The 13,248-nt window shown below is 39.2% G+C and overlaps 1 protein-coding gene across 1 annotated transcript in view; it reads right to left on the reverse strand.

The window, feature by feature from the left end:
- LOC308614087 (nuclear cap-binding protein subunit 2-like) overlaps positions 1–13,066 on the reverse strand; it is a gene marked incomplete at both ends in the record, with an annotated part of 28,231 nt that extends 15,165 nt beyond the window's left edge. The window contains 2 exons of the mRNA XM_081228288.1: positions 10,759–11,253; positions 13,042–13,066. Of these exons, the coding sequence (XP_081084414.1) occupies positions 10,759–11,253; positions 13,042–13,066 (520 nt within the window). The remainder of the gene's footprint in view (positions 1–10,758; positions 11,254–13,041) is intronic.
- Between the last annotated feature and the right edge of the window lie 182 nt (positions 13,067–13,248).

The following is a 13,248-nucleotide window of genomic DNA, read 5'->3' on the forward strand; positions in this document are numbered from 1 at the left end:
GCTACATGGTCTACTGGTGATGTTTCCTTAAAAACCCAAAGGTCTCTTGAGACAACCCCTCAGGGGCAAAGTCACCCTGATTTTGAGAGAGAGGCAAGTTAATGTCTGGCTTCTGCACAAGAAATATAGTTCTGGAGGCTCACGTGGTGTGCCTGGAAGGAAAATGTTGTTTATGGTTGTTAGGTTCCTCCAAGTGTGACTTACATCAGTCCAGTGCACAGGTTGACAGCACTTCCATGTACAGTCCTTGTCACCTGGCAGGCCTTAAGTTTCCCAGTTTAGTTCCAGTTTAATTGAGTCTAATCCTTGTTTTTGGAGGAACTGTCTGAAGGCAGTCAGTCCAACCTGCCCTGTTTGTCCAGCCATTAACCAGGTGACATCTGTCTACCCCACAAAATGACTGAGAATGGAAGTGGGGAAGATATCAGAGGTAGTAATTAGTGATTTGCATGAGAGGTGCAGGATCTGGGGTCATCCTCTGCTTTTTCTGATAGACTTTTTGATAAGGTTAAGGGAAATGGCAATTAAATATGGTTAGAGCCATCTGTTAGGGGAATAAGAAAGCCATCAGTAAGTCAAATTTAAGGGGCTTATAACCATTTCTAACGTGGGACTTTTTCCTGCTTATAATCGGGACATTTTTCTTTGTGAGGAAGGCCCCTAGAGTGACTCTAAAAGACAGAGATCAGTAATGTCCCTCCTCTTCCATATCTTTGGAGTCTGAGGTGGTCTCTTCTGAGAGCCAAGTGCTGTTCTCCCTCCACCAGCACAAAACCAGTGTGACCCATTCTGGTATCTATAACTTCACTTCCCCTTTCCCCCAGTCATTCCCCCACTGCACCCAGACATTTTGTCTGAAAGGCTCAGTTACAAGATGGACAAAGGATTTTTATAAAAATCATAGATACTTGTTATATCCCTTACTTTGGCCCATGTGGACTGCTATAGAAGGACTTGGTGAGCAGTGTATTCAACAAAATGGTTATTATCCTAATGATGTACAACGATATTGATCCAACAAGAGAATCCAGGTGGCTGAACCAGAATTAATTTGAATGCCCCAGGTCCTCTTTTGGCTGGGCATTCCTACCTGGAAGATGTACAAATCAGGCCAATGCAGGGTTGCCATTAGGGAAAGAAAGAAGTATGCCCAGCGGTCAGGATTGAATCCTGGATTTTCGAAATGGGTTTATATAAACCCATACCCCTTTCATCCTGGTCATTACTCTGGAAGCAGCTGAGAAATGATGATCCCTTTCTGGAGACAGCTGAATTCAGTGACCAGGAGGAGGTGAGGAAGATAGAGTCTCCCTGAGCTGATTTTTACAGAAGTTCTTCCAAGCTCAACAAAACCAGATTCTTGTGCATAGTACAAAGCGTGGAAGGTCCATCAAACACTTATGCTAAGTGGCTTCGGTAATAAAAGGTACACCATGGTCCAAAAAGCCGAAAACATTACATAGTTAGTTCCAAGTGTCACAATGGTGTGGTCAGAGTCAGCTGATCTAATTGCAACGACAGCTGACCATTTCCAGGCTCTTGTGGGTTTAAATTAGTTTAACTGACGGTGTGCTAACTTTTTCTGTAAAAGGTCAACTAGCAAATATTACAGACTTGTAGGCCATGCAGTCTCGTTCTAATTACTCAACCATGCCATTGTCCTGTTAAAACAGCCATAGACAATGTGTAGATAAATGGACAAGGTTGTGTTTCAATAAAACTTTATTTATATAAATAGCCAATGAGCTGCCCACTCTGGTCTAAACTTGAGTTAATACATTCTTTGAACCAGATTCCTATTTCTTACGTATGTTTAAGCTATAACACAGTCTTGTATACTTATCTTTCTAAATGCACAATTTCATCAATGATAATTTAGGATTACAGTGGGTATTTTGGGGACCCTTTGATATGGACAAAATTGTTCATTTTAGAGGTGCCTTAGAATGAAAAGAGAACAAAATCTAAAACATCCAATGTTCTACATTTTTTGGTTGTTATGAAGAAGCACCAGAAGAAATTCAGATTCCAAAATTGCTTCCTGAAGGGATTGCTTGACCATGGCATAAAACAAAACTCTGAAAAACAGAAAGTAATCTAAAGAAATCAGGATATAATCTAATGGGCTTTATCCTACTATTTCTGCTCCTCCATTTCCCTCTGCCCCTGTATCTCCTGATAGGCTCCCCTTCTCTTTTGGCCAGCCAGAAACCCCCCCAAACACCAGTTAACCCTTAACTGAGAGCAGGAAAAATCACTTGTGGTTGATTTTATTCCCTAGTCTCACTCTGAACTGAGAGACATTTTAAAGACTTTTGAAAGCCTAAGTAAAATAAAGAGAAATTTGCAAAGAAATTTGTATTATTGTAAGTTTATAAATAGGTCATATATTAGAGGAAACCTCAGATGCAAAATAAGTGGATGGAAAAGACAGAATAAGATGACACTGGGATGACTTAAAAGATGCTGAGTGGGCCTCCCTGGTGGCGCAGTGGTTGAGAGTCCGCCTGCCGATGCAGGGGATACGGGTTCGTGCCCCGGTCTGGGAGGATCCCATATGCCGCGGAGCGGCTGGGCCCGTGAGCCATGGCCGCTGGGCCTGCGCATCCGGAGCCTGTGCTCCGCAACGGGAGAGGCCACAACAGTGAGAGGCCCGCATACCGCAAAAAAAAAAAAAAAAAAAGATGCTGAGTGTGAAGGAAATTAGAGGAATTTACAGACTCTATAGATGGTGTTCCTGTTAGAAACTGCAACTCAGATTGAGACTTGAACCCACGGTCTTTGAATTGATATTACACACCTGGTCTCAGGACTTAATGAAGCTCAGGTTCTTGATGTCTCCTCACAGAAAGAATTCAGTGAGAGACAAAGTGATAGGGAAGAAGTGGATTTATTTAGAGAGAAACACACTCCACAGAAAGAATGTGGGCCACCTCAGAAGGCGAGAGGCCTTGAAATATGCCATGGTTAGTTTTTATGGGCTGGGTAATTTCATAGGCTAATGAATGGGAGGATTATTATACTTTGTTCTTGTCTTTGTTCCACTCCCTATCTTCTCCATCAGAAAACCCAGTGGGCAGGGATGTAAATTCATTCAGGTCCTGGGGGCCATAAATAAGACAGTCTTTCCACACTACACTGTTATTCTGATACCAAGTGGTGTGCTGCAAAACTATTCAATTCTGATGCTAACTACTCAGAATTAGTGTCAGACTCTCAGGTTAAAGGGAAGAGTCCGTAACAACTGCTCCACTTCAGACTCCAGTTGCAAGTGAGGGCCCCAGGCCGCTGCACTTTTGATCAACTGGCTACAAATCCAGGGGGTTCCCATCACCCCCTTCAGGTTTGATATTTCACTGGGTTGACTCACAGAACTCAGGAAAGTGTTATACTTACAATTACAATTTTATTAGAAAAGATACACATCAGGACCAGCCAAGTAAAGAGACTTATAGGGTGAGGTCTGGGAGGGTCCCAAATACAGAGTTTCCCACCCTCTCCCTATGGGGTCAGGGTGCCTTACCCTCCCAGCACATTGATGTGTTCACCAACCAGGAAGCTAGAGTTTTTATTGGGGTTTCATTACAGAGGCATGATTGATTGAATTATTGGCCACATGACTGAATTCTATCTCCAGTCCTCCTCTCCTCCCCTGTGGTCAGGCTGGTTCAAATTCCCGACTATCTAATCACATGGCTGGTCTTTCTGGTGACCAGGCCCCATCCTGAATCATCTTATCTCTTAGCATAAACTCAGGTGTGATCCAAGGGGCTTATAAATAACAAAGAAATTCCTATCACTCAGGAAATTGCAAGGATTTAGAGTCTCTCTCCCAGGAGCCAGTGGTAAAGGCCAGTGCAATTCTTTATTACACAACAGGCCACCCCTTGGCCTTTGGCCATCATTCTTTTTATACGCCTAACATTTGGAGCAGCCAGTGAGGGGTAGGGACAGCGGGATTTTAACTCTCTCTCCTAATACATTTGACTATCAATATCAGTATTATATTCAGTGTTATAATCTTACTAACAATGCCAGTGTACAATATGGTAGATGTAGCCTGAAAAATAAAGTCAAAAGACACTGGCACATTACTACAGTCCTATTTAGTCATTAATAATTAGTCCAGTCCATCATCTTATCACATGACAAAAATGTCTTCCAGGGTGAGGTCACTCAGGTTTACAGGCTTCCATTCGATCCTGTCGGGTTCCAAAAGCAGAAATGATCTCAACAATACATAGTTTCACCTTTTCAGGCATCCGGTATGATTGAGCTAAGAGACAATATCATTTCTTGCTCTGAGTCTCTTCTGAAGTGTTAATGTAGCATTGTATTTCCCTCATTGCATAACCCATTTGTTTATTCCTTTACCTCAGCTAAGAAGATTCCTCCTTCTCTTTATTTATACACAAACTTTTCCAAATTTGGAAGGGATGTTAGGTTAGGCCACTATGCTGGTCTAGAACATAGTCAGCAGTATCAGCCTAGCAACTTCCCCCCTCCTTGCCTTACCCTTCAGCCACATCTACTCATACAGGGTATGGTTATGTAAAAGGATTTTAATCTAAGATGGAACCCTGATATGAAATGGAGAATCTCATGCATGCACCATCAGAAGAAAGGAACTTTCCAACTGAGAGACTGATTTTCCTAAAAGCCTGATCTACAGAAGACTGAGACTTCTTCTCCCCATCCTCAAGCCAACGTACTTTCTACTTGGACTCTGGCTGGACTCCCCAATTTTGTACCCCTGTGAATAAATACAGTCCTCCCCAAACCCTCAACAGACTTACCTGTAGCTTGCTGCAGCATGCATTCCCCAAACTGCAATTCCTCTGCTATTTCTGAATAAACTCAATTTCTGGTAACTCAAGCTTGCCCCAGTTTACCTCTTTATTTAGGTTGACAGTTACATAGGTACAGAACTAGTGGGTTATTTCTACCACTGGGCAATACAGCTGCATTCAAAGGCCAGTCAGATTTCTTATTATACACACCATAGTAGCAAACCCAAAGACTATTTTATCTTTGGTGTCTTAGAGGCTGTATGTTTTATAGCTATAGATCCGTGTTCTGCTTTCTTTAGCATCCCTTTAGATCAAAATCATCAGTGATTATTTGCCTTCTCCTGGGAAAGTCAATAATATACCTGAACCATTAGGCCCCAGGAGTTTATTGAGGTATCCTTCTTCATTTCACAAGTCCTCAACCACAACTTGTGGTTCTATTCTCATGTAATTTGTGGATGACCTTTGGGTTGTGTTCCAAAGATGAGGTGTGTTCTAAGACTAATCTTGCTATCGATTTACTGTTTTAGCTTGGAAAGATGTAAGATTTCTCCCCCCCACCAAAGTTACAATTTTGTTATTAGCTAAAACATGACTTATCCAGCAGTAAATTCCTTACATTTGACAGACTACAACCTGTTAAAACATTTCCTGGACTAGTACAAAGAGACATTTAAAAAGATTCCTGGATCTCACTGGCTCCTGAAATTGCCTTGCCATCATATGATTTTACTAAGTAATGGGTAACCAAACCACTTCTCTGTAAACCCTTGAACAAGACCTTGGAGTTCTCTTTCACCTTCTTGGAATTCATCAAACACCAATAGCTACTAAGTCGCTTGACTCAGTGGCAAAACCGGCTGGCCTTGCCTAAGGGCAATAGCTGCAGCAGCTAAACTAGTGGAGGTTTCGGTTGACTTGGTTCTAGGGTGTCCTTTAACCTAATGGTCCCTCATGCTGTATAATCTTCATTGCACACTGATAACATGCAACACTCTCAGCAAGTAGGGTTACTTCTTATGAAATCCTACTATGTTCTTCCAGTCATCATTGTGGTCTTTAAAATTCTGTTATTCTTCCATAATCTGAAGAAGGAGAAACTCATAAATGTTCAACCTCTGCTTGTGAACTGTGCCCCAAACTGATTTACTAAAATCACTTTAGGAAATTCAGACTGAATCTTGTTTGTTGACAAGTCATACCTTAAAACTAAAACAGGTGGGATGCACTATGACAGGTGTGACTTCACACTTCAAAATATGACCTCTTGCCAGAGGCAAAATTTGTGCAGGTGGCAGGACTCATTGTACCCATCAGAGCTTGTCAATTAGCTAGGGCTAGGAGACTTAACACATACAATGAGAGTAGATATGATTTTGGATAAGTTCATGGTTTTGAAATGCTTTGGATACCACAAAAGTTTTTAACTTTGGTAGGAACCCTTTAAAAATGGTCAGCAGTGGGGCTTCCCTGGTGGCGCAGTGCTTGAGAGTCTGCTTGCCGATGCAGGGGAGATGGGTTCGTGCCCCAGTCCAGGAAGATCCCACATGCTGCAGAGCAGCTAGGCCCGTGAGCCATGGCCGCTGAGCCTGTGCGTCCGGAGCCTGTGCTCCGCAATGGGAGAGGCCACAACAGTGAGAGGCCCGCGTACCGCAAGAAAAAAAAAAGTGGTCAGCAGCTTAAAGAACTTTTGAGTGATCTAATGCTCTCTAAGGAGATGGCTACTCTAAAGCTAGAAGCTCATACAAAGGAAGATAACATGGAAGCTAAAAGAAATGCTCAGGCTGATCATTATGCCTCATAGGCAGCCCTTGCTAATATCCTAGCCCCTATGGAACCCTGAGACCAAGTTTTTGCAGAGTTTCAAAAAATCTATTCTAGAATGGCACTAGTTAGCTTCAGAGTCAGAAAAAGATACTAGGAGAAATCTGGATGCAGATCACACGAGAATAGTCTCTGGCACTCTGGCTTCTTGTTAGTAACAGAGGTGCTCAAATGGGACCTTGCAAAAATTTTTCAGGAAATTATCCACCAGAGTAAGGATAAATTGGGTACTATACTTAATCTATATCGGTGTCAAACTACTGAGGGTGTTTCTTGTTCATGTCTCATTTGTCACCAGCATAATCTTGGTAAAATTGTGAAGGTAGTATATAGACACCTCCAAACAGATTTCTCATAACTACTGGCAAAGGTATTTTTAAAAGTCAAATTTATTGAGCTATAATTTGCATTCAGAATAAGTTTCTCTTTCAGCACACAATTCTTGAGATTTGACAAACACATACAGTCATGTAATCACTACCAGAATCAAGATATAGAACATTTCTATCACCTGAAATGATTGCCTCATTACCCTTTGTCAGCAACTCTCATTCTAGCCTCTGCCCCTAGAACCACTGATCTGTTTTCTATTATTATTTTGCATTTTCCAGAATGTCTTATGAACAGAAGCTAAAGTATGTAGCCTTTCAAGCCTGACTTCTTTCACTCAGCATAATTATTCTGAGGTTCATTCATGTCATTGTATATATCTATAGTTTCTTTTTATTGAATGCTTGTACCATAATTTGCTTATCCATGAGTTGAAGAAGAGTTATTTACAGTTTTTGGTGGTTACAAATAATGCTGCTACAAACATTTACATACATGCTTTTATGTGAACATAGGGTTTTATTTCTCTTGAGTAAATACCTAGGAGTGGTATTGCTGGGCTGTAATGGTAAGTGCATGTCTAACTTTGTAAGAAACTTTCAAACTTCTTTCTAAAGTGACTTTACCTTCTCATACAGCAAGGTATGAGAGTTCCAGTTGCTCCACATCCTGGTCAACACTTGGTATTGTCAGTTAAAAAATTTTTTTCTAGTTATTCTAATAGGTTATGTAGTGGTATCTCTTTGTATTTTAATTTGCATTTTTCTCATGACAAATAATGTTGAGCATTTTTTCATGGGCTTACTTGACAGTTAAGATTTTTGTTCAGTGAAGTGTCTACACAAATCTTTTACTCATTCAAAACTTGTCTTTGTCCTTTTATTATTGAACATTGAGAATTGTTAATATTATATTCTAGATATAAGTCCTTTATCAGATATGTGTTTTACAAATACTTTCCCCTAGGCAGTGGCTTGTGTCATATTTAAGAATCCAAGATAACAAGTTTTATGTTTTCCATTAGACACTTTATTGTTTCAGGTTTTGCATTTAGTTTTGTCATCCATTCTCCAATGGATTTATTTCTGTAAATGGTGTGAAGTATGGGTAAATTCTCTTTTATCATATGGATGTCCGCTTGTTCCAGAATCATTTGTTGAAAAGAACATTTTTTTGCCTTTCCTCCAATGAATAGTCTTTCTTTCTCAGAGTCAGGAATTTCTTAGTGATCCTGTCTTTCTTTCCTGTGACAGTCAAACTTTGACATATATCCTGGGCAGGTTTTATGCAGGAGAGAGTTTCCTTCTCCTATCTTTTGTGCTAATGCCATACTTTTTACTTGTGTTGTAAACCACATTACATTTCTATATTTTTGCTTTAGACAGTTAATTATCCTTAGATGATTAAAAATAACACAAAAACTTACATTTACCTTCATTTTAACTATTGCTGGCACTTTTCATTTTGTTATGTAGGTCTAAATCTCTGATATTATGTTCCTTCTACCTGAAGAATTTCCTTTAGCATATCTTGTAGCACAGATGTGCTGGTAATGAATTTGGCCTGCTTTTGCTTAACTAAAAAGTATTTCACCTTCATTTTTGAAAAAAATACTTTTTGTTGAGTTTAGAATTCTGGCCAACAGTTTCTTTCAGTAAAGAAGTGCTTCCCTTGTTTTCTGGCTTGCACAGTTTCTGACTAAAAGCCTGCTAATGTTAGTCTTTGTCTCTTTATATATAATAGATCTTTTTATTCTGGTTGCCTTTAAGATTTTCTCTCTGTCTTTGGTTTCAGAAGTTTTTTGTTTATTTTTTCCTCAGCGTTTGTCCTACTTGGGATTCTCTGATCATCTTGATCTGTAGTTTGATGTCTTTTTTTATTTTTAGAAATTTATCATCCATGAACTCTTCCAGTATTTCTTCTGTCCTGTTCTCTCCCTCTTCACTTTCTAGGCTTCCAGTATTTGTAGATTAAACATTCATTATTGTCTCACAGATCTTGAATTCTCTTTTATTTAAATTCTTTTTTATCATCATGTTCCATTTAGCTAATTTTTTTCTTTTTTTTTAAGTTGGTCCAATTTTATTGAAGTCTTTTACAGAAGACAATTCAAATAGGAACCACTGTTGTGGTTTTTAAGGCCTATAGAAATCTGAATTATGTTTTACTGCAAAATATATAATATATTAATTCAAACTACAGTGTAAAAAGATTTTGATAATGAATTATATGTCCTCATTAACTTAGATATTTACAAATATTTTCCTAAATACTTACAACTAATTTAGATATCTTTTAAAGTTCAAATAGCCAGTTTAAATTTGAGAAAACATACACTTACTGTAGCTTGAAAGATGTTCATATTGAGATACTTCAGCCCCAACTTCACAAGCTACTGGAAATTAAGAGGTACTTTGTTGGGCTTCCCTGGTGGCGCAGTGGCTGAGAGTCTGCCTGCCAATGCAGGGAACACAGGTTCGTGCCCCGGTCCGGGAAGATTCCACATGCCGTGGAGCAGCTAGGCAGGCTGAGCCTGTGCGTCCGGAGCCTGTGCTCTGCAGTGGGATGAGGCCACAACAGTGAGAGGCCCGCATAAAGATACTTTGTTGCTAGATGAAAAAATTTCACTTTTGTCAGGGAAAATTATACTAGACTACCAGTTTAAAATGAGTAATAGTTCACATAATATTAGAGAAATTCTCTCTTGCCTTACAAATGCAAAATAAATCCTCTAGACTCCCTTTTCTGTAGAGACCACCAGCTCACTATCCAGGCTCTGAAACTTAGCACAATTAGGGAAAAAACAAGACAGTCTTCAGTATGACAATTAGCCAAAACCTTTCCCCAGGGAAACATTTCTGATTTTGTTTTTGTTAAGCATTGTCTTGATCTTTAAGTTATTTTTTAAAAACAAAACAAAAAAACCCACTCAATTCCCAAGATCAGTTTGAAAATGAAAAAAAAATAGATCTGATGGCTCTCACAGCAGCCTTCATCATGTCAAGGCAATGTTTTAACTCACATCTCCTGATATTTCCTCCCCATTTCCTACTGACAGCTTCCCCCTTGCCCTTAGAGTAGTTGAGGTTCCCTGTAATACAGACCCTTGGTTTTTTTAGTGTTAGCTAAAACACATATTTTGAAAAATGTGTTTAGTAAATACCCTTCAAGTCCTGACCTAATTAGCTGATATATAAAGCATATAAGAGGTGGTGTCCCCTGCGACTGTCTAAGTCTTACTTTTGCACCAACTATTTAGGAAGTTCCCTTGACTCTTAAGTTTTCCTTTTGAGATTAAAATTCAACATAGAAAAAAATTCAGTTATCCAACATCTATTCCTAATTTAGAGCAAAGCTACATTACATAGCAAAACTCCACTTATTAAACTTTATCTCATGCAAACTTAAAATTTTAAAAATAGTAATTCCAGGCCCCGAGGTAGACCTACTTAGAAGTAAACATGGTAAACACTTAAAATTTTTTTTCCAATCTTCCTAAAAGAAGTGTGTTTTTGGCTGATAGATCAATATTATACGTCAAGTCTGTTGCTAAGGAACACACTTTTTGACCTGGTAAGTTATTCTGGTAACCTGACACACGACCAAGATGCGAAGACTATAGAATTAAAGGCATTCTTTTGGATTCTGTCCTTTAATAATTTTTAAGAGGAAAACCATGAAGAGGCTTCCAGCTCAGTAGAGACATTGATTAAAGCTTGGTAAAAATGGGAAGGTTCGCAGACCTTGGGTAACGCACATCAAATTCAACAGGCCAAAGGAGTGAGTTTTTCATGATGGGACTCTCACCACTCACAGGATTGGGCCAGTTTTCCATAGCCTCCTCTCCCAGCATCATAATCCTGATGATACTCATCTCGCATCTGGCCCCCAGAATGGCCACGGTCATACTGGATGCCCTCCTTTAAGCCTGCGTCCCAATCTGTGCAAATGATCTGGTCATCCAGACACGTTCCATTTATGTACTGCACAGCATTTTCTGCATCTAATCTTGAACAGTATTCCACAAAGAAGAACCCATATGCTGTTTTCTTCATTTTATCCAGGCCCGTGATGATTTTCTTTATGTCACCACTTTTGCTGAAGAGTTCATAGATTTGTTCTTCAGTTGTATAGAAGGAAAGATTTCCAACATACAATGTACAGCTTTTCTTCAATAATTTTTCCTGTTCTTCACTGTCACGCCAGAAGTGCTGGTCCCAGTACTGGCTCAGCTTGACGTAGGAGTTGCTGCACAGTGCCTTCAGGAGGCCACCCAAATAGTGCAGAGAAGTGGTCGAGGGTGCCGCCACTCCAAGAATAATGAAACCATTTAGCTAATTTCTATTGGTCTATTTTCAAGTTTATTGATTCTTTCCTCAACTATGTCGAGTCTATTTATGAGCCCATCCTTCGTCTGTGTTTCTGTTATCTATATTCTAAATAGACTTTAAAATTTATTTCTAATAGTTTTTATTTCTTATAGTTTCTATCACTTTCCTGAAACCTCACAAATGTTCCACTAGAGCCTTTAAGATATAAATCATAGTTATTTTAAATGCCCCCTGTGGTAATTCTAACATCTGTGTCATCTCTGTATCTGTTCTGTTGATTGCTTTGTCTCTAGACAGTGGGTTCCTTTCATTTGAGTCTTTGTGTTACATATTTTTTTGTTGTTGAAAGATGTACTTCTTATGTAATATAGTAGAGATTAGGGTAAATAGTATTTAGGCCAGGAAATAGGCACACTTCTTGTTCTAGGCTGTTTGCACAGGGGACTGAGTCAACATAGTCAGGATTTGAGTTGAGTTTGGGTTTTGTTATTGCTTTGTGGTTACCTTCAATGCACACTATGAACTTCAACTTCCTTTATCATTACCTTGTGCTTAGAGGAAGGACTTGGTATTAATGGATTTCTCTTAATATTTCAATTCTACCCTCAGCTTTTCTACCTCAGTTTTCCCTGTGTGCCACTGCCACAGAGGTGATCTCTCTCCATGCTCTTACCTCTCCCCAAGGGCTAGGCTGCTGTAGCTTATTACTTGGTGCATAATAGCCTGGTGGTAGAGGACAGAGGGGATTCTCTATTTTCTTGTCCAGTCTCAATCTTAGGCAGTGTACCTAGGTCTTTTGGGGTAGAGCTTTCTCAATGATCCTGCTCAATCTCCTTTGGCAGTCAAACTCTGCCTTGGATTCAGCGGATTTTTTTTTTTTTTTGAAACCAATTGAACTTGTATTGACACCAACTACATGACTTTTCTCAGTAGCCTTATGGGAATGGATAAAGTGGCTTGACCCAAGATAACACTGATTAGACTTAGCAATGTTACTTTTAAATAAAACCAACCCTATTTTCCCCCCTAAGGTGGCTTAGAGAGTTCATAATGGTCACAAACTAATACTACAGATAAAACATTTAAAATTTTGATCCAAGCTTTTTCTATCATCCCACACTTGAAAGGTATCTGTTGAACATGAATTTCCCAATCCTAGCATCACTAGTTTGCAAAGTAGGGCTAATAACTCCCTTCTCATTTATCTACTGTTCAATTTCCATTAGTTTCAAGATACACCAGTGTAAATACCATGACTATTTTGCATGAAGTTAAGTATTCTACAGATCCCAGAGTCATGGGATTGAACCAGGAGCTCCCACCTTTTATGGGAACTTCAGAGGTACCATTGAGGCTAAGGCAATTTAATTTAGGTTAACTAGGATCTGTTTCATTTGTAACAGAACCCTCTTGCAACAGGTTTATTCAATTCTCTTAAAAATGGCGACATTACTTTTCACCTTTCAGAAGCAACAGTTACACAAATGGAATATTAGATTGAGTCTAAAAATGTGGGCCCTAGTCCACTTTCATTATTTTTCTGCATATGATCATGATAAAGGATCAGGACATCCTTCACAATTCCAAGGAAAGTCCAATTTAAAAAGTTTGTCCTTGACAAACTCCATAAAACAGCTACTTCAGAGTAAACCAGCAGAGCATTACATCACCCAGTAAAGCTGTAGGTTTCATCACATGCACCAACAAATCTACATGACTAGTTTCTGCACTCCTATTTTACAGAATTTATTTTACACCTATTGTACCAAACAGCATTTTAAACACGGACATATCAACTCCCTAATAAAGCAAAAACACAGGCATTTCCCTTATTAGAAACAAGATATACCATCACTTAAAGTCTTCAAACATGACTGGACTTAAACTTTCATAATTTGACAGTGCATTCAATGAGTGAATCTGCAGACAACTAGTTTTAACAGACAAGTTAAAAAACACTTTAAAGTAGACAT

Source organism: Mesoplodon bidens (genome assembly GCF_964165515.1).
Source record: "Mesoplodon bidens genome assembly, chromosome: 3".
Taxonomy (NCBI): domain Eukaryota; kingdom Metazoa; phylum Chordata; class Mammalia; order Artiodactyla; family Ziphiidae; genus Mesoplodon; species Mesoplodon bidens.